The 21,938-nt window shown below is 38.0% G+C and overlaps 1 protein-coding gene and 1 long non-coding RNA gene across 8 annotated transcripts in view; one reads left to right on the forward strand and one right to left on the reverse strand.

Annotated features, from left to right (window-relative positions):
* The window catches only part of VPS13D (vacuolar protein sorting 13 homolog D), a 104,779-nt gene that overhangs the window by 80,688 nt on the left and 2,153 nt on the right, over positions 1 to 21,938 (forward strand). For all 4 annotated transcript variants that reach the window (XM_072026949.1, XM_072026950.1, XM_038166774.2 and 1 more), the window contains 3 exons: positions 226 to 421; positions 16,998 to 17,129; positions 21,297 to 21,546. In XM_072026949.1, the coding sequence (XP_071883050.1) occupies positions 226 to 421; positions 16,998 to 17,129; positions 21,297 to 21,546 (578 nt within the window). The remainder of the gene's footprint in view (positions 1 to 225; positions 422 to 16,997; positions 17,130 to 21,296; positions 21,547 to 21,938) is intronic.
* Positions 2,969 to 21,938, reverse strand: part of LOC106017649 (uncharacterized) — a 33,345-nt gene continuing 14,375 nt past the window's right edge. For all 4 annotated transcript variants that reach the window (XR_011804680.1, XR_011804678.1, XR_011804677.1 and 1 more), the window contains 2 exons: positions 7,516 to 7,659; positions 2,969 to 4,962 (listed from right to left, as the gene is read on the reverse strand). This is a non-coding gene — a long non-coding RNA (uncharacterized lncRNA). The remainder of the gene's footprint in view (positions 4,963 to 7,515; positions 7,660 to 21,938) is intronic.

Here is a 21,938-nt window from a genome sequence, read left to right on the forward strand (position 1 = left end):
ATGCATGCATGTATATACTGCATGGGTTTAAAAATATATTTTAATGTATAAAGTATAAAATTATTAGCTAATTAGTTCTAAAAGTTTTTGTATTACACGTAATGCACAGCACATTTTTATCAAGCTTAACAGTAAATCTTAGGCAGACATCATCAGCTAGAACAAAACTGTGTCCTTTTGAGAGGCGATACTTCTGGCCTACTTTGCTGTCCTTGTCTTCGCTAGGTATCATTGGAGGATTGACAAGTGTAATAACTTCAACAGTTGAAGGTGTGAAAACTGAAGGCGGTGTCAGTGGTTTCATATCAGGCCTTGGGAAAGGCCTGGTTGGCACAGTAACCAAACCCGTGGCTGGAGCTCTGGATTTCGCATCAGAAACTGCACAGGCAGTGAGGGACACCGCCACCCTAAGTGGCCCCAGGTCAGTAAGCTGTTTCTGTTTTCAGTCAATAATATTGTAAAAATGCATCTTATAATACCTGCTGCAATTTCAAATCTGGTATCTTCCTTTACCCAAAGGAACAATGGTTTTCAAATCAAATCAAATACACTGTGTGCTATTAGTGATGTGGCCCATTTTAATCAACTTGCTTTTTCCTTGGCAACTTTTTTCTATGGTGTCTGTTGGTGCTCTTGTATTAGTGAAATTTGCACAGAAGAGCTGCAACATAAAATAGGAATTCCTAAACTGCCGCATTAGATAAAAATTCTAATTTTCACTTTGTACAATTTTTCTTTTTTACCAAAAGTGTGGCTATATGCCCTTATTTGCACATGCTCATTTGTTTACCTGAATGTATGTGGGTGGATGTAGGAGTCAGCACATCTGGACAGGTGCACTGGCCTCCTTCCTGCATTCAGTAAATAGCATAATGTGGTCTTGACAAAATAATGATTATCTTTAATGTAAATGAATATTGGCACTGACTGTGAGTGTGGAAGAGGAAAAGGGCAAAGTTTTAAAAGCCTGCTCTGAGAGAAGACTCTCTATTCTTTGTGGCCAAGAGTTTACTTTAGATGATAATACTATGCCAAGAAGTCCTTCTGTTGTATGCATGCAAGATCCTGCATGCTGAAGTGAAAGAAAATCCTAAATAGATTTTATTGTCGGAAAGCTTAGAGAAAAATGTTTGTGAAACGTTGGGTTAGTTTGCCTTCCCATTTGGCTTTTCCATTTCCTGTGTTTTATGATGCCACACTTAGAATCCTGAGGTGCCTACCATCAGTGTTTCAGTAAGGAACAATAAGCTTGATGAAGTGTGACTGAGATACAGGAAATTTCACAGAATGAACCTAGGTATACTTTGTTGTGAAAACGGCAGTGTTTACGTGTATGTCTCATGTATTCGGTACTTAGCTCAATTTTGTAAAGCCAAGAGGTCGAGGATTACAATTTGGTGAGTAAATATGTATACATAAAATTACATGGGAACTATAAGCGCATCCCTGAGAAAACACTGTTTTGTTTGTGTGTTTCCTAATGTTTTAAGTGTGCAGATTTATTTATTTATTAAAAGGTGGGGAGAAACACACCTGGCTATACTGTTACTTGTCTCACCAATTGAGCTGTGTTGTTATTACCGTTTGTATCGGGATGCACATATACTTAAAATTCATGTTTTGAAATATTTCTCTGATCCCAGCCTTTATGTAGCAGTAGCAGTGATGTTATCAACAGCTGATAAACCAGACAGGGAACAGGAAAGGGAGGACCCCCAGCTAACCTTATCTCCAGCTTGTACTTGCCTGTGTGGCGTATTTCCCTTTAACTTGTTAACTGTCAGTTATGAGATTAGGGCAGATGAGCTGAACCATGTTGTAGCTTCCACGGAATTCTGCAATACTACCCTGGTAGACCAGCACTGTGAATGACATTCATTTACATACACTGTGAAAGTGTCTTACTTATCAGCCTGCTACAAGAAAAAAAAAAACAAAAAACAAAAAACGTTGCCACTTACCACACTTCAGTGAACAAAATCTGATCAAAACTTTTTTTTTTTTTTTTTAGATAAATGTGGTTGGGAATATATAGATAATGGGGGTGGACGGTACATAAGCTATAAGCAATCTTGCACCCATGTTTTCTTTGGTAAATTTTTTTTATATATAATGAAGCAACCAAATTGTTTTTTCGGAGGTATAAAAAAGAACAACAAAGGATTTGTACGTTTTTGGACTTCTGTGTACCAATATCCCCCTGCTGCATTTGTTAACCATACAAATATGTGTGGTTTGGAATCAAAATAGCATCGTGTTCCAAACCCAAGTTGCTGGCTCCTGTTAATTTTCTGTTTTATGTATGCTGGGCCATGTAGACTCTTCCAAACTAAGTACATAAAAACAGATAACTGATGAAAATAAGTTTATGTCAGTAACTCATCTCAAGTGTAGTTTTGAAGAATTGAACACAGTAGGAATAATAATAAGCATGGTGAGAACTATCTTAACCTTATCTTGACTGACAGATTATGTGCAAGTTTCAGGTATTCATGCAAAAAAAGTTTTGTGAAACAGTCAAATACAGTTGCATTTAAATGGCATGGTACATCACCATAAATTAAAGGCCCTTGCGATATTCATAATCATATGGTTGAATTTAAACAACTACAAAGCCACAAAACAAACAAAAGCCCTGAAATTATGCTGCTTGACTTTAATTACTGAATTATTGGAACAGTTTTCCAGGAGATGGGGAATTTGAATTGAGGCCGTAGGTTCTTCTGAAAGGCAGGTCCCAGCAAAGTCACTGAATTTTAGTAGAACACTGAAGGAGACTCTGTAGCTTGTGTTACTCAGTGACCACGCTACATGCACATCAGTCTCTTTTGGCTTCAAATGTATTGATTTGTACTGGGATTCATGCAGCTAGCAACAGCCCTGTGAACCCTGTGTACAGAACATGGAGCCAAACTTGTACAGCTGAGACACAGACGATGGCTTTATAGCTTATTGCAGTAGTTTAAAATGTGATGTGTTTAAAGTGCAAGAAAATATTTTAAAATCTGACTTTAGGCTGGACTTTCTCAAGTCTAATCTTAAAAGTTATTATTATATAATGTATTATGTTTGTAATTTATGAATAAAGCTGTCTTAATAGCTTTAAATTTTAATGCAGAGGATAAAAGAAAACAATTGCTGACAATGCAGTATACATCTAATTTATTAAAAGTTAATGTCTGTGATTTGATACCTTTTCTGAGTGAGTTTTATGTGTTCCAAGTACTGCAGTATCACATGCAAGAGTTCTGATTATTTCCATATTTGTCATATACTGCCAAAAGTCTTAAAGACCAGTTCAAAACAGGAAAGCTGTTTTGTCTATAGATATGCCTGGAAAGCTTTCTCCTAGAAACATATTTTAACTCCTAATGCAGCATATCTTAAGAGAATATATATTTAGACATGTACCTAACTTACCAAGTAGTGCACAAAACTGCCATCATGGCTTTCTCTCAGACTTCTGCTAGGTCAGAAGTCTTGAGATGTCTTAGTTAATTTTGAACTGATGTGAGGGTTTGTGTTGTCCTCAGTACACAAGAAGGAGATTACTTCATGACCTACTAATTTCTCATCAATTCTCTTAGTGTACTTGACTGCATTTGTTAAGAATAGTTTGAGATTTGCAAGTTGTTAATGGTCCTAGAAAGTTCTTCTATAAATATTTGATTCTTTTAACTATGCTTAACCTGGAAAGAAGAAGCCCTCTCTGGTTATTCATTGTTCACCACCTCTCACACTATCACTCAGAAATGTGCAATGAGGTTGCAAAGTGCAACAGCAGAATGCCAGCAGTAGGGCTTTATTTACTTTTCTCCTTCATGTGTCCATCTCACTGTTAGCTGTGTCTCTGGCTGTAAGAACAAAAGCAGTAGACTCAAGAGCCAAAGAATACCAGTAACCCTGCAAAGAGGAAGTACAAAATATTTAAGTAATCGTATGGAAGGTCATCCCAGCTAATATACTGCAAAGAGGATATTCTCAGGGTTCTCAATTTCTGAAGGTAAATATTGCTTGAGAATTAACACCTCTGTATGTATCCCAGGTTCCTTCCCTGCCTTGTACTTGTTCTAGATCTGACTTTGAGTCTTTACCATACTGTCAGTCGTGCATGGGTACGGACTGCAGTGAAGTAGACATTCTCCTGGGAAGCCCTTCGCAAAAACTTTGTACAAGTTAGAGATATTACACCTACCAGCTAGCATGCATTGTGTTGTGTAAATCTGGAAATGGTTCATACAGTACAGTTGAGCTGATTTATCAGTCTGATCTGTAAATAACACCAGCACTGTGATTTCCTTCATATCCTCTTTCCATTTTTTTTCCCAGCGGGATAATAGGCCTTTATTATGAACTGTGTTCTCAAATGATCTGTTCTTGTTTTGTTTTGGGGGGTGAGTTTGTTAATTTATTTGAGCAAGTTTGTCCCTTTTTCTCCTGTGGCACCATGTGAAATCACTGTAGCCATTTGCCTTTTCCTCCATGTTAGCTCTACTGTCCATCTTTAGTTGTTGTTGAACATTTTTTATAGTTTTAAATTTTAGTTAGTCTGTCCAGATCCTTCCATCGCTGTCGTTGAGCTACTTTGAAATCTCCCCAGTCTGTAAGTTCCCATCAGTATTGTGTGAAAAAAGACTGTCATATCACCGCTCAGTGACAAGCTGTACTCTGCAAGTCATCCAAAACAGTGTTGGCTGGTTTTACTGCCATATCACGTTGCAAATTGATGTCCAGTTTTCTGCTTGCTGTTTTCCCCCAAGAGTTTTTTTGTTTTGTTTAACTGCTTTGCGAATATCTCCTTGTCATTTAATATTTGCATTCTGGATTATTTTTCCCTAGATGAACTGGGTTGCAGTTTTGTAGGTTGAATCCATTTCATTTCCTGCCATATTTCTGACCTCTTCAGCTTCTTTAGTACTTCACTGTCCTCACTGGAGTTTTAAACACCTTTTAGTTTGTCCTCTGCAAATACAATTTTATACGCTGCTTTTACTAGATCCTTGAAGTTAAGCAATTCTGGTTTTGCGCCCCCACATTTCGCATCTGTAGACACTTCTGTTTAATTGCTTATTTTCTGTTACCAGGCTCACCTGCTCACTTCTATTGTTAGGTTTTAAATTTATCATTGGTAACTTTCTGTTGTTCTGTTGGAGATCCTGTTCAGTTCTTCACATGTCTACTCTTGTCGTGTGAATGACTGTAGATTTTCTTGTGGTGGAAGTAGTTCCTCAGACTGGAGCCCCACACTTGTTCAGTATGGATACTTTTATCTCAGAACTTCAGAATTTGATTTTTTTTTTTTTTTGCTTGAAAATGCACTTCTCAGCTCTATTAGTTTATTAATTAGAAAAAGACACTAACCCAGCATCTAAGCACCTAAAGTTACTTCACTTTTGAATCAGACTACCCTTAAGAATGAGCACAAAACAGCCCTGTATTCCTTTCTGCCTGGTTCAAAGAGTTCGTACTGTTGTGAGTAACGAATGTGTCTAATGGGAATTTCTGTCAGAGAAGTCTGAAATAACAATTGTGTTTGCCTGTAAGTGGAATCCTGTCAAGACTGCCTTGGATATTCACTCCACCTATTTCCCTGTAAAGCTCTGTTGAAGGATTTCAAGCGATTGGGGCATCTCGGTTCCTCCTGTTTCTGGAGTATCTAAAGCCATGTGAAGTGGGGATGGAGTGCCCTATTTCACTTTGCTTCTTTATCTCTACATCTGATACAGTGACTAAGAAATCAATCTTTGGATACTAAAGCTTGTTTTTCAAGAAAGAAAAGTATAATTTGCAGAGTGACAAACACCTTCTTTTGCCTTTTTGTTCTGAGTCCAGGAAGGAAGGGTAGTAGAGAGAAACCCAGGAATTTCTGTATGTGAGAAATGCACTGGCTGTTACTGGACTGGTGGGTGGCCAGGGTTTTTTTTTTTTTCCCCTCTGTTTCTTTGCTCCCTCCTTCAGGACTGACAGACTGGGCTGCCTTTCTCCTCTAGGACAAATTGCTGAGGAATAATTACTTGGGAGCACAGCCCGTGTTCTGCACAGTAAAGCAGAATTTGCTATGCATGGCTGAAGAAAATAGCCCTGATGCATGCGGGTTTTTTTTAATCCATGGGGTATAGTAAAAGAAGGGGAAACCTTTAAAACATGCAGGTTGCTTAATCTTATTGTATTGTAGGGTTTATAATTCTAGAACTGCATATATAAAAGTGGCAGTTAATTTCCAGAACAATACACGGTTCATTTCCCGAAAGCATTGTTAGCTGTTTAGCACCCAAAAGAAGCTCAGATGATGCAGAGAATCCAAACTCTGCATGAACGTATCCTTCTCCCTTTCCTTTTTACTGGGATGAATGGATGTAAATTGGTACCAGCTGTAAAACCAAACAATAATGCCTCTTTATGCACTGCTGCAAATACCTTTACTTCTGAATAGTATTTTGAGGAGGTTATTGTTAGATATATTTGTTACTAGGTATCATGTAAAATGCATTTGGAATAGTTGTGAAATCAGTTGTCTTTACAGGCAGTTGTCTCTGTCCCCTTTTTTGAACTTGACCCAATTTAACTATTCTGAAGGAGTGGGAGAGCAAAACCAGTGTTTGGATGCATGGCAGCTACCTAACGCTTCATTAATATTGGACAGATGTGGTCACTTTCACATCTGCTGTATATGAATGTTTTTAGTAATAGGAGGTTTTGGGGGCATTGGGGAAAGCAATTACGGGCTTGTGTTAGGCAGTGTTTAATTGTACAGGTCTCACATTCAGCATCTGTTACACATGATTAGCCTCTGGAGCCTGCAAGCTAGAATGAGCAGCAGGGCGTGACCTGAGGTAGGTAAACTTGAAAGCAAACATCTTACCTATTTTTAAAATGACACTTCTTCAGACTGGAGGTTACAATTGCTGAGGCTGTTCACTAGACCTCCTATTTGCATTTCACTTCTGATTTTTGTGTACCCTATGTATTTGCAGAGTTCTAGATGCTTTACATTCCAGTAGGGAGTGCTAACCTTTACTTATGAATTGTGTAACTTCCTTCTGTTTAAAGCCTTCTGCTCTGCCATGACAGAATGTATTCCTACTCTTAAAACTGAGTGAAAGATTGCTTTAAAGAAAACTGTGCGGTCACTGGCTTCACCACCGGTAACACTTCTGTTAACATTAAAAAGGAAGACTTTATGGGTGCCAGAACTGTAATTCTTAAGACCAGTGTCTCTTTTTTTTTAAGTAAGAAATATTTTTCCACTAAAATGTCAGTGTTTGACTTGACATTTAAGGACAGAAAGATACCCTGACTGCATACGTGCTGTTGGCTAAGGGACAGAAAGGGACAGAAACACGGGAAAGGAATGTTGCGAGGGGAGAACACATGAATGAAAGTAGAAAACAACAAAGTGAATAGTGCTGGGTAGATAACAGAGCATAAAATGTGAAATTGTGTTTTGCTTTTCAGATGTCTGTTCATGGTTACCAACACACAGTTCCAAAAGATAAATGAATACAAAGTTCTTACCGTGATAGTCCCCACAAAGCCAAAAGATTGGCTAGCACCTTGTAAGTTACAGCTAGGGGCAAGTATGTGTCCATCGTTGGTGGAACAGTCTGGCACTGAGTGGAGCACATAGCTTTTGCCTTAACCAAAAGACCGTTCCTGTGGCTGGGATCAGAACAGGAACCTGATTAAGCTTCACTGCACTGAGTACAATAACTGGTTTTGAAAATGTACGCGTTCGCGAGCAAAAAGCATTATATTGTATTAAACCAGTCTGGTAGGAAAAAGAGACAGCTAAAAATCAACATCATGGGTACGCGATGTCCTTTTACCCTTCTCTTCGGGACAGGCAGACTTTTACAACAGTAAAGTATGTTTACCAGTTTAGGTTATATCTCAGGTACTGTCGTGTAGGCCTGGTGTAGTCCATCAGAAATGTAAGCAATTTTACAAACCTTCTTCTGAAAAGAGCTGATAAATCCCTTGCTGGATTTACCACAGATTTATTCTACCACTTACGCTTTAAGTGGCAGTTAAGAGGACTGGATTCAGTCTACAAAATGAAATTCCTATAGTGTGTGTCCGCTTCATAGTATCTAGCTATTAACTAAATTTCCACAGGATTTTAAACTAATTGCATGCAAAGATATACACTGAAAGGAATTCATGTAGACAGGGACAAAAAATTACTTCCTTAGAAATACTTATATTTCTACAGCCTCCATATTTTGCCCAATTATATTATGTTTCAGCAGATGCTTTTGAACAACACCAAAAAGTAAAAGGAACACTTAACTGTGTTGTATGTTTCCTATTTTCTGGCATTCCTGTGTTTTTTTAGATCCTGCCTTATTCAGAAAGCCCTCTGCTAAATGATACCACTGTTTCAGTGTGTTCTAGGCAATAGTTATTGATTTTAAACTATTATGCAGAGCTGTAGACTTAACTAGTCTGCAAGGATGCAAATCTGTGCAAAAGTACCTCCTCAAATGGAAATGGAGAGGCTTTGAAAAAAAAAAAATTAATGTGTTAGTATCAGCAGAACAAGCTAAAAAGTCTACAAAGACCAGGCAATAAAGTACTCACAATTTCCATTCACAGATCTACTTGCTTAGAATTAGGTGGGATGTTAAAAGCCATATATGCACCAGAAATGGACAAAAACTTTATTCAAAACAGACGCGTCTCTTGGAATGCATCAGGACAAATCATCAGACTGCATTAACCCAGTCGGACTCGATCCCCAGAATTGAAAACATTTAATGCACATTCTGTGGGTTTTTATAATGTCTTTTGGACATGTTATGAGTATTTTCAGTTCATAAAAATAGTAGAAAAGATGAAACTGGTGTTAATGCAATAGGAATATAGCATTTGTTTATTTACTAAAGCACAAATGGCACGAACTGCTCGCCAACGCAGTGGCTTTATGACCTCGTGTCCTGAAATACCTGCTGGTTGTGCCAGAAGGGTGAAGTCTGGTACAGCACGTCCAGGGCAGCTTTCTGGGAATAAGTTTTACTGGTCTGGTACTGCTGAAGGTAAGCACAGATATTTTCAGTACATGGATAGCTTTTATTATACCCATAATCAGTAAGAGTCATTGTGGTTTTCCACGTATGTTTTTGTTCCTGTTGGATATATTTGGAATACTGTCTTTCAGGCTGTCCTTCCATTCACTTTCACTCCAAATGATTTTGCCTTGCATCACTTTAAAGGTTTCTTTACATCCTTCATTTCATGTCCTGTATCAAGTGTCCTTTAATTACCACAGTAATAAAGATTTGAGGGGAGAGTATATTCAAATGTAGACTTTTCAAACTCCAAGACCAAACATGAAGACGTAGGAAATACCTGTTATGTACAAAGTGAAAGTCTTCTCTACATCTGCACTTCCAGTAGTATTGTGTGCTATAAGAATTACTTCCTACTAATTCCTACCAAGCACAAATACCATGTCAGCAGGTTCTCAGGGGTAAGTTTAGAATGATAGAAATATTAGAAACTGCCAATGGACAGGTAGTGCTGCTTGCACTGACAGGTTTTATTTTAAAATTGAAGATGCAGCATGGCTGTAAAATTCATACTGTTCCTAGGCAGTATTTTAAGCCAGATTAGTTTAGGTTCATAGTTACGTGGTAATTACAGGCTTACTTGAAAGCAAGTGACCTTGCGACAAGGTATGTGCTAACATACTGTTAGCCTGTTTACCTGCTACTAGACAGCCTTTTTTTCCTTTGTCATTAATAGTGAGGTTTTATGTTCAGTACTAGTCCAGAGTCTGTATATGGGAGCCCAGGGCCTGCTGGGATAGGGTTTTACACTTGTGCTGTCCTTTTGCCCTTCCACTGAACTCTTTTCATTTCAGTCATGAGCAAACAGTCAGTGCCTGAACTAACAACCCTGCAATCCTCCAAAGCACGCCTCGCTTACAGTACCAAACAAAGGGAGGCCCGCGTGGGCCGGCCCAAGCCAAGGAATGCAGCTTCGGGGTTCTGCTCCATAAATTTAACCAGCACGACAAAAAGGAGATAATATGAGCCTTCGTGATGATCTGAAAGGGGGAGGTTTGTGTCCCATTGATTGCGGTCTGGCCTATTGCCAGGCCCCGAGCCTGACCGACAGTTGAACCATATCGTTAAGGCGTGTAATACAGCTCAAGTCTTGTACAGCAGCCAATGAGTACATATCCAGAGGGCAAAAGTTTATAAAGAGTTGAGGCTGTCCTGTTTAACCCTCTCACACTGCATGTAATATATACTGCTGCCATTCAGAAATAGTCACATTGCTATTAAAAATGTAAACTTTCAACTTTCTTTACTTGGAAAAAATACATATGTGTCCGATTTCTAATGTGCAGCAGATTTATAAAGTGATCTGAGAAAAATATGTAAAACTGATCCTTTAAAAAAAAATCCAACCCACTTTTTTTCAGTACTTTATCCATGGAGTTAGTTACTTTTGTGTTCAGAGATGTCTTCTGGGTTGTTATACAAACTCTTTCATACAGATGGAGCTATTTATTGCCTTGATGTCACCTCATTTAGCATGGGGTTGGTATTTTTATAGATAATTTTTTCACCTAATGTTGCTGTTAACATGTGGAACGCTCTTTATCAGTTTTGTGAACACCAGCCAGTTGATTTGAATTATTCTTGCAACTCTTAACTTTAAAGATCAAAACAAACTTTCTGAGGAGGTTTATCACGTAGTGAAGTTTGTTCTAGCAGTTCTTTGCCATTCCTGTTGCAACACCAGTTGTACTGACTGAAAAGTATATGAAGGAGGGTATGAAGAGAAAATGCACAGGGCCACCGTAGTTTTTTTCACATAGTCCTTCATGCACAACTAGCAGGTTAATGTTGAGCAGGAGCCAGTGGTTTGCTTTCTCCCTGAAAGAGGCTTTCCCAAAAAAATGGCAGTACAAACAATATGTTATCATTTCTTAAGCGAGGCAAGTTCAGCTCTTGTTCAGATGAGGTGTTTGCAAGAAAGCCCTGCTAAAAACTGCATCTTTTGTACGGGAGCATTCCTCAACACCTTGGTGAGACAGCAATCTTCAAGGTGAAACTCTAGTAATACCATTCTGCAATCAGTACAGGAAGAGCCCGTGTTAAATTGGAAACTGAGAATGCAATGTTACCTTTTTTTTCATTTGTTAAGGTTGATGATATCGAAGTGCTTGAAAAAGTATTAAGTTTGTCACACTGTTATGTAGTCAGAGGTGGAGAAGTACCAAAGGTTGAACAGTGGTTGATGCACAACTGTGGTAAGTGCCATGCAGTTGTCCGGTATACAAGCACATGTAAATTACATATGCAGCTCGTGGATTTCTAACATGGATGTTTCAATAATGTGTCATTTTGGTGAGTGTATCTGCTGCTCCCGGTTTATAAGGAAGTGATTCTTGATGTCTTAATTTCTTCTCACTTCCTTTTGAACTTGGAGCCTGAAGAGGTTGTATTCAATCATAATCCCAATGAATAGTATTCAGTTTTGGTTTGATGTCGTACACAAAAGAAAGGGGGGAGGGGAGAAAATAGCTCCATCTCAGAGAAGTTGGCAGGAACAGCCTACATGATAAACAGTTACTTCTTCAGCATGCTGCAGCTCTCTGAAAAGCATATTGGGTCAGATAAAGGTCTTCAGTATCTGAGCTGGTAGATCCCTCAAAAGAGGAGGGATTTGACTATAAGTGGGAGGTTTTAACCCTAGGCACCATTTATTTGCATGTTTCTGCCTGAAACTAGCATTTTGGGAACACATTTAACAAGTACAATATATTCCATGTATTTGCTGGAATAAACGGTGCATATAAAGCTTCCTCAGATATGCAGTCAGCAGGGAGCTGTCTGGCTCATGATTTTACACATTCTTGCATCTAACAGATATTCTAATGCCAAATCCTGTACTCAGACTGTACTGCGTGCATATTTGTAACACACCTTAAAAGTATCTTTGTCCCAGTTGGTGAATGAACGCCATCACAGATCTGTGCCAACTCTCTGGGTTGCAGGTGGCAGATTTTTCCAAGAAATCATAAGCCCAACACAGGGAAGTGGGCGCCTTACTTATGAGTAGGAGATAGTAGTTACCATTTGCCAGTACAGTCACAATGAACCCATGTAATTGTCATAAAGTTCTCTGAAGCTGGGCCCAAGTCATGTAATGTTTGCGTTCTCAGATGCAGAGAACATGTGGTTAACAACTTTCTGCTCCTTTATGCTCAGTAAATGTGGAGTACATTCCTGCTTATTGCCATGGTGCAATATTTGAAACAAAGTACATGTAAGTATATCAATAAGGAGTCATGGAAATGGTGGATTTTTACTATTTTGCAGAAGCGTGTTAGGAAGTAACAGGCCTTACCAGAAATGGCATACATTTGCTTTTGTTTATTATTCTTATATTCCTGTGCTATGAGAGCATCATCTGTAATTTGGTTGTGATTGTTGAACTTTGAGGTCATTCTTAATTGATTCTGGGACTTCTTATGCTTTATGCTGTGCTCTCCAATCATGGATTTGTAAGACAGACCAGTGCTGCCTTCATTCTGCATTTTGTAGGGATGCATTATGCATGGGATGATGATACTTACTGAAGGGCTGCAGGTAAAATTGTCTTGAACAAATGTGGCAAGTACTTAAGTTATTGCATATTTTATAATAAAAGATGCAAGACTATTCCTCCTTTAGCTTACCAGATTAAGTCTCTTTTCAGTGTCTGAAATGTACTAAAACCTCCTCAGACAAAGCAGTCTCTGTATTTGTGAAGCAGACTTTTTCCAGAACCACAGAGGTAACAGATTTAGCATTATTTCTCCAAAATACCAGCAGCAATTGAATTCATAGGCTTATACTACCTGCCACTTACAATGGAAGCAAAGACAGAATTTGAGCTATACCAGAACCAGAAGTTTATTGCTTTAAATGGGTTAGAATGACAAGGCTGTAAGACTGGTTACCTTTATGAACACAATGCATTGATGATAGTGGCTGGAAGGTTTTGGCAGCAAGAACTGTGTCTAGCTGAAGAAAATTATTAGGAAGTGTGGGAGAGCCCTGTGGCTAGAGGGAGAGACCTCGTTGGAGGCTTACATTGCTGATCTGCACACCGGTGTTTGTCAACAAAAATGGACTTAGCATAGGGTTAGCATAGGTGACAGTCAGTCAGTACAGCAGCTGAAGTGTCTATGAAGACCCTTTTCTATTCAATGCTGTTTTCATAATGCCAGAATTGTGTCTCTTTGCACTTAGAGCTGTTGTTTGCATTGGGTTTTGGGTGTCCTCGTGCTCTTCTGATTATGGATCAAAATCTGTATGCACGTTAAATGTGGCTCAGGTTGCCTTTTTAAATGGGTTCGTAGTTGCCATTGCTGCTCTGTTACCAGGACAGCAGATACTAAATTGTACAGGTCCGCATCCTAAGTGAGAAGTCATAGTGATCGCTGTGTTGGTCACAGTTTGTTTGTTTTTTTTCTTTTTTCCTGTTGCTTTTTTGATTGCAGGTAAAGTTGGAGTATTCTGAGTAATAATTTGGGTGTTAGTACTAAGGAAACTGAAGGGTGTAATAGCAAAAGTTGGTGCCTTCTTGCATATAATTTTAGAAGTGTGATGTTTTGTTTTCACAGACTATAATCTGTTGATAAACATTTTGTTACATTCTGATATTTTTGTTTGTTTGTCTTTACAAAGCAACCTAGCTACACTTCAATGAAATGTTTAGGTCCAGAGGACAGTCAAAGATGAGTAACGGTTTTGAGAACAGTGCTGTGCACCTCAGATACCCTAAGAGCAAAAGCCATAGTGAAGGAGAAAGGATAAAAAATAATTCCCTAAAGCATGTTATTTCTGTTGTAGAACTTTTTTAGATCTAAGTTGGTAAATAATTCTCATCAGTAAAATATGAACAACTTCCTTACACAACTAGTCTGTGATCTGTTTTAATTTAAAACATTCTGGCTCAGAACTGGTCAACTGAATCACAGGAATCCTGTGAACCATTAAGCAAAAGCCAATCAATTAACACTGCTAACTGTTTTTAGTGGATGTACAGCCATCTGAAATGAGATGCTCCAGCGTTCAGCTTTGTCTGAACAGTGAAGAACTGTAGTGTGTGCCTCAACCTTCTGACACCATTTCCAATCCCTTTGTGTCTCCATTCAGGAGCACTCTTCCCTGCTGTGTCTAGTAGACATGAGGGCATTTCTGTCTTGTATTGCCTTTTGTGAGCTTATTAAAAAAGAATCAGCAAATCTGTTGAGTGCATGTTTAATGCAATACAGATGTGGGCACACCACCGGTCATTCTGCTTTACAAATCTTCACTTTTTGCATTTCATCAGTGTTGCTTATTATTTACAAAATGTAACTTGAGAGTGTAGAACAAATTTTTAGATTAGAAAAAAAAAAAATCAAGTTCTGTGGAATGCTGTTAGCTGTCCAGACCAAACAGACCAGTTTGCCAAGGGGCTGATGGACTAAATCAATGCAATTTATGCTAGCACTAGTGACACTTCGTTGAAAAGCAGCTGGCCTTCTTATCACCAAGATGAGAATTAACTTTTTTCACCAGGATGAACATTTTTATTGTGAAGTAGCTATAGAGACAGTAAACACTGTATTTCTTAATACTTCTTCTGTTAAAAAATAACCCCCCCAAAAAAACACCAAACCTACAACTATAAATTGCCAAGTCTTTCGGAAATTGACTGGGGTAACTAACTAGTACTTCTGCTGGGTCTGTCTGATCTGCTTCTAAGCCAGACATTAGAAACAAGTGTTCACTGATGTCCTGGCTGCTACAGAATAGATCTGATTAAAGGACCCGTTCCTTCCTCATTTTTGCAAGATTCGTGCATACAGTGTTTCAGGTACCCCTTCCCATGGTACCACATGGTATTAGAGAAAATAGCACAGCTAACTGTTTATCTAAAAGACAGTTAATATAAAAACCATTATGCAGTTGTTTCTCATTCCCATGTGGATGGTTGAACGCTCCATTATCTAACTTTCCTGAATGTATAATGGGGAAAGAAAGTGTCTAAGTGAAAAATTAATGATTGGCCCATAGTGAGTTAAAAAGCATACATCACGCTTCAGACATTGGCTCTTTAAACTTGTCAATAGAAGCTACAGGTGCTGTAGAGAGGTTTAAAAGCCAGTTGGGGCTGCTTGGACAAGTAAAACTTTGTCATTTTCCTGCTTTTGGAAGTGAGGAAGTAGGACAAGTAGCAAGATGTGAGTATCACGCTGGTTGGAACGTTTTAGTTTATTTGGAACTTTGACATAACATTTTCCATTTCATGAAGGCATGCACACACTTTGTTTACTAATTTGTAAGAATATGTAAAAAGAGGCACTGATTTATTCACCTCCTATGTAGGTTCAAAACTATAGCAATACTACCATGCAACTGTGCCCACTATAGATGAATCCTATTTTTATCTAGAAGATCTAAGGGTCTGAAGAGGTGATTTGTTCCCAAGTGATTGTAGTTCATGGGGAAGTTCTAACAACTGTATACAGCCGTTATTCAGAGGAATAGTTTAGTCATATATAGGTTGTGGAAGTCATCTGTTCATCTAGTGTTTCGGTTATTCTGGTTCAGATAACTGCTACCCATGGAAGAATACAGTTTTAAGGCATTAAACTTTTTTTTTTTTTTTTTTTTTTGCAAATGAGGGAAACAAAGTACCTCTATGAAACAAACTGAGTTTTCATATTGGCATTTTTTTTGCTTGGAAGCCTTTGTAATTAATTAATTAATTAATATTTTACCGAAACCTGAAGCAGTTAAGCAGGACAGGTAAATACTGGACTATTCCAACAGTATTTACTGAAGCCAAGAAGGGAAGGGGCAAAAAATTGTCTGTCACGATTAAAGGGCATGGGTGTCAAAGACTGGAAGGAAACCAAATTTTAAGTGTGCATGTGTTACGAGTCTTGGACAGGACTGCTGAAGGGGAAAGGTAACAAAGAAACAGGGCTCCAGAGAAAACATCTGCAGAAAGCAAAGCTTCGAAGGCAAGTACTCTTGTGTGCTATTGCCAAGCAGCTTATAAAGAAAAGCCGTTGTTACGTGGGATTTTTTCCTCCTTTCTTTTGATCAAAAAGGATAGAAGCAGTTCATTGTACAGGGTCTTTAGAAAGTATCAAGATGGGAAGTAGAGTGCACTAATCAAGAATGGTGCATTTGGCTTGAAAAGCTAGTAACAGCAGTAGCTTGGGAGGTATGAAAAACCATGCACCAGTCCCAGAGTGATGCTATTGGGAAAGGACAGAGAATAAAGCAAGGCTGCACAGCCTGTAACACAATTCTTCAGGGGTAGGGCGTTCCAAAAGCTTAAAGGAATTCAGAATATTATTTTTTAACAAAATACTGCTAGGGGAGGAACCTACCCTGCAGTTCTTTAGCACTGTGGCCAGTATCAACCTCTGATGTCTCTTAAGCCATGTGTGTCTTTGTATTACTTTCATTTTTAATAGCTACTCAAAAAGGGTGAAGTATACTAAGCCTTGCTCAGAGATTCTAATTGTAGATTTTTCATTTAACTTTACTGCATGTTCCTATTTCTATAAACCTGCAATTTTTAACTACGGGCAACTGTCTGTTAGTGGGAGCGCCGTTTAGGTCAATGCAGTCTGTAGAGAATTGAGAAGAAACTGTCAAATCAATGGAATTCTGCTGATAAATAGATCAAAGACTTGCAAACCATATACTCGGTTTATGTTGCTTCTTCATTGAGCTCACTGCCCCTTAATTGTAGGAGAAAACTGGGAAAGATTTCTTTGAAATGAAAAGCCATATGAATAGATACTGTGTCTTCAAGGCCAAACACTACAGAATCCACATGCTGTATTTGTGAAGACCTTGTATTTTTAAAGGCTTTATCACACCTCGTATTTCAAAATAAATAAAACTGTTGTGTGCTGACAGGTTTAAGTAGAAGAAAAAGCCATGCTGTTGCAATAAGTCATTTTTCTGCACCTATTTTGCGTGTAGGACACAAGTGGTGAGAGTGAGAAAGCCACGCTGCTGCAGAGGACCCCAAGGGCTCTTGCCCCGCTATGTAAAAAGTCAAGCGGAAGGACAAGAACAGCTGTTCAAACTGACTGACAACATCCAAGATGAGTTGTAAGTACTGACACAGTTACTCTAAGTAGTTCCATTTGCTACCATTCTATCTTTGTGTCTTTGGGAAAGAGAAATAAAAATGATTTCACACACGTGCATGCACATACGTGTAATTTGTTTTCTCCTGGTACTAATTAGCAGCACAGTACTAGCATCTGATGACTTAACACAACGGCCTGTCCACTGGCTATATACAAATGTCATAGCAGGTGCCACTGGGGTCCATGCTTCATCTGCTGCTAACTGCCATTGATCTCACATGGCATGCAATCTGCAGAAAAATTGGAGCCTTGGCTTCTTGACTTGGTCCTTTTAATGGTCTGTTCCCTTCTCTTATTACAAAAAATGAAGTTTTTTTAAGTTTCTAAGCAAGCAGCAGTCCGTTTAACGTGCATGTTCAAAGCATGCCCAGCCTTTCCTGTGCATAAATAGATCTGTGTTGCCAGAATGTGTACTCCTCTTCCTGTGTAACAGAAGCACATCCATACAGGCAGAACTAGTATCTGTTCCTTTATCCGCCTCTGTGTGCTATTTCTCACAGTCAAAGGCCTAGGAGAGTGGCTAGTGTCTCCATAATAGCAGTAGGTGAATCACACTGACCTGTTACTTGTGTACAGTCTCAGGTGGCTCTGGTTTAGATATGAGAGAAGCTAACTTGGATGCTTGTAGTACATGTTATTCCTGAACTAAGAGTGTTAACAGTTAATGAGCAGAATAACCTGCACTATATTTATATTCATGTATTTATTTTTCCAGAAAAGCCTATGCTGAATGATCTGAATGGGTAAAAGATGTGCCATCAGTTTTGCATATATGCTTGAATGCCTTGGCTATAGGTGCATGAAAGCAAGTGAAAACAGCAGGTGATGTTCTACTGGTGGTCAGGGTTGACAGTATTAAAAAAAAAAAAAAAAAGTGTATTGAATAAAAGCACAGAAAGATATTTCTACATTGGTTTCTATAGGACATGTCAGTTTGCTGGGTTAGGGTCTCAAGGTGTAATTCATTACTTAACCAGATCCTTCTCTACCACAGTTACCTGAACAGCTGTTTTCAGTATTTCATATAATACTGTTTTGCACCTATTATCCAACAGAGCATGTGTCAAGACAAAGTAGTTAGAATTGTTTTCAATGCCTCAAGAAAAAAAGTAAAGTATGTGGTGAAGCTCGCAGAGGGCGTTACCCATTCAGCAGTCTGTCCTAACTCCACCAGCATCAACGATTTGGTACCAAAAGCCAGGTTACTTCCAGCTGCCTGTAACAAAGAGTTTGTAGTTTGCCACTTGCTTGTGGCCTTGTGATCTTGCACTCTTACTATTTTAATCTCACATAAAGAATCTAAATGGCATGTCCAGTCTGGCTCTTAAGTGAGGAGAATCAAAAGAAAGCAATTTGTGACAAAAAAATATTTTAGCATCAACTTTTTGCAAGTATACCCTGTAAGCAGATCTCTGTGCATTTGTCATTGAGTCACACTGTTCAATCACTGTGACTTTCACCATTAAGAATATCATTCAACAAGAAAACAGTGTTTCTTGTCATGGAAAGTAAGTACAAAATTATGCCTCTGACTTTTATCCCAGTATCATAATCAGAAACACATTTAAAGACCTGATTATTTGCATATTTTCCTTCAGAGTTAAATCCATAAAAGGGGGTTTAATACCTTGCTCTACTGTTCTAACTAAATGTTTCCACATTTTTTTCCAGTTAGGCTCACTGTTTCACTTCTGGAAAATATTGTGTAATTACTTCCTGATGTTGTTAAAAACCCACAAATTCTCCAGAGATCTGGTTGCTTCTGCTTTGTTCTACTGGATCATGTTTCATTTAATCTTTCATTTTATTAATTTGAGATTTTTTTAATAGTGTAGAAGCATGTTTAAAAAAAAAAACAGTCAACTAAAGTATTATCTTGAAGTAGTATCTTAAAAGGTTAAATACTCATTTTGAGAGCTAGGCATAGAGAAGAAAATAATAGTTGGCAAAAGAAAATGGGTAATGATGCATGACTCAAACTTAGAACAAAATGTAGAGCTTGAACTACAAATTAGCTAATGTTTCAGTGCTTCGCCATAAAATGTGTCCTCTATTTCCATTCCTCAAAATATATACATGACAGCAGTAAAAATCTTGTATGAAAAATCTGAGAGAGAATCTGTTCTTCTTATGGAAAAAATACAAACCTGTAGTCTGGTTTCCCAGTTGTGTGCACTGAACTTTATAGTAGCTTTTGGTGCTTCAGTTCTCTCCATGGATGTCCCCATATAGAGGACTGTAATGGCATACATGAGGAAAAAACAGCTGGTCCGCTTTTGTGGATATACAAAAACTAAAATTTCTCAACTTCACTTGGACAATTGTGAAGAACAGGGACAGAACATTAGGAATTTCTGATAAACTTTCTTTGAATTTTCTTTCCCAGTGTGCCAGTAAGTTTGCTCTGGTTTTGCTTCCAGTGGAAGTTCAACCCGAGTCAAAGCTAGGATTTGCATAAAATAGTGGACTTGCTTTTATGTGCCTATTCAAAGGAACAAGACTATTCTGCAGGCTATAATGTGACTGTATTTTAAAATGAAGATTTCTGTGCTACTTCTTAAAAAAATCACTCTCCTTCATACTTATTTCAAAGAGAAAACCTTATCCTGAGGTGTTTGAACTTTGAAGGAAAACTGAGGAACAAATGCTCTTTTCAGTCGATGTGTGAACACTTTTGCCTAGGGTTTTTGTTTTAAAGTGGACAAAAATGAGTGTTTCTGCTCCTTTTACTTAAAGGAACCCAACTGCTATCATACCATAGTCGTATCATGCTACTCTTCACAGCACTTAAATGAAAATTTAATCTGTTAACTCAGATGAGCATGTACGTCTTCTTCAATTTCATGGAAGCAAAAGCATTTGTCAGCTGATGTGACTATAATACACAGGGCAGGGAAAAGACAAGTTCAGCACGGAATGGCATCTTTCAGAGAAGTATCAATAGAAAATTACTGACGTTATTATTTTATACTACAAAAAGGAACCATGATCTGAGCTTTTGAAATATGGCAAAACAGACAGTAGTTCTGGAATTGGTCATTAGAGACGGTAAGCTTTTCTGTCTATCAAAAGCTCTTGAAACTGAAAATCTTCAGTGTTTTCAAAAACAGTGGAGTGTTCTGCATAATATAGGGCAAAAGCAGACAGATATGTACAAGCAACTGTTCGGAAAATAGTAATTTTGAACCTATTTGACAGCAAGAGAATCTTAGTTCTGCAGATACTTCTACTGTCGTGAGTTGCTGACAGAGCATTATTACCCTGTTTAGCACTCTTTCCTGGTAATGTTGTATATTCTATATATAATTTTCTGAAATTTTCAGAATTTAAAAAAAATCACTAATGAGGTTCATTTCAGGAGTAAATCAAAAGTGGGGGAGAAGTGTTTGCGTGTGAAATATCTATTCCACTTTAGCATTCCTTACTGCTATATTTTACACATCAACCTTCCCAGCCATCGTAATTCTCAATCTTCTTAATTCACTCTTTTCTACCTCCCCTATTCATCACTTGGACTAATCTCTCTGGGGAAACCTGCTTGCTGCTTAACCTTTCACCCCAGTGTTAAACAGCTAATTTCTCTTTTCTAGCTACTGGTCCAAGCAGCAGGTTAAACGTTTTTTGTTTGTTTGTTTTTAAAGGCAAGGTAAGTGTGTGGTAAAAGGAACTACAGTAGGTTTATAACATGTAAAAGGATAATGCTTTTGTCATAAATACCTGAACACCTTTTTCACATATCAGTAATGGAACTGAAGTTACAATTAAACTTCAGTGTAAAACTGCCAGTGCAAGGAAATTAATCTTCCTAAGTCTTGTTAAAGGATATTTTTATATACCCTTTTAATGTCCAAAGCTAGAAGCCAGGCATTTAGTGCTAATATTTGATTTACAGCATGATCTTTTTCAGCTGAGGGGGTACTCACCAGCTTGCCTTTTAGAACAGTTTAAATTAAATACAAATGAATTATACATGTTATGCTATTAATTTTTCTGAAAGACTTCTAAAGGTCACTGAACACAACAGGTTAAGACATTTATTACAGCTGAGTATTTTTAGCTTCATGTGATTCATTTCTTGGGGTTGTTTTTGTGGTTTATTTTTTCCTTTTTTTTTTTTTTTTTGCAGCTTCATAGCAGTGGAGAACACAGAGAAGTATTGTGTTCTCATTTCATCCAAGGCTGTTTATTTCCTCAAGATTGTCAAGGATAGTGACTACACAGACCGTGATGCCGTCTTCCTAGAAATCAAGTATGATGATCTCTACCACTGTCTTGTTTCAAAAGATCATGGAAAAGTGTATGTACAGTTGACGAAGAAAGCTGTTAATACAAGTAGTGGTGTAGCAATTCCAGGTCCATCCCAACAAAAACCAATGGTAAGGATTGAGCGCCTACTGTTACATTCATGCAGGGTTTCCTTTCCCCTAAATACTAGTGCCGAAAATGTTTGTAGCCATCAGTGTTTGGTTTCCAGTACTGCTCAACAATGAAAATGTTCTGACAGCAGTGAAGATAGCTGCTGCCAAAAAGTTTTAAGTAATGATAAAACTTGTTGCATAAAGATTCCGAGAAAAGCTGATGGTATAATCAAAAATATTCCTGAACAACGAAATAGGAAATGTTTCTTTACTTGAGAAAAGATTAACTTTACAACACATACATGGAACTTAAATACTGTGCTCTTTGTTTTTACTCTAGTTTTCTCCTCACATATATTGTATTTTTTACTTCTAAATGCCTAGGATTTGAAAGTCATATGTATGTCATA

Source organism: Anas platyrhynchos, chromosome 22, assembly GCF_047663525.1.
Source record: "Anas platyrhynchos isolate ZD024472 breed Pekin duck chromosome 22, IASCAAS_PekinDuck_T2T, whole genome shotgun sequence".
NCBI lineage: Eukaryota > Metazoa > Chordata > Aves > Anseriformes > Anatidae > Anas > Anas platyrhynchos.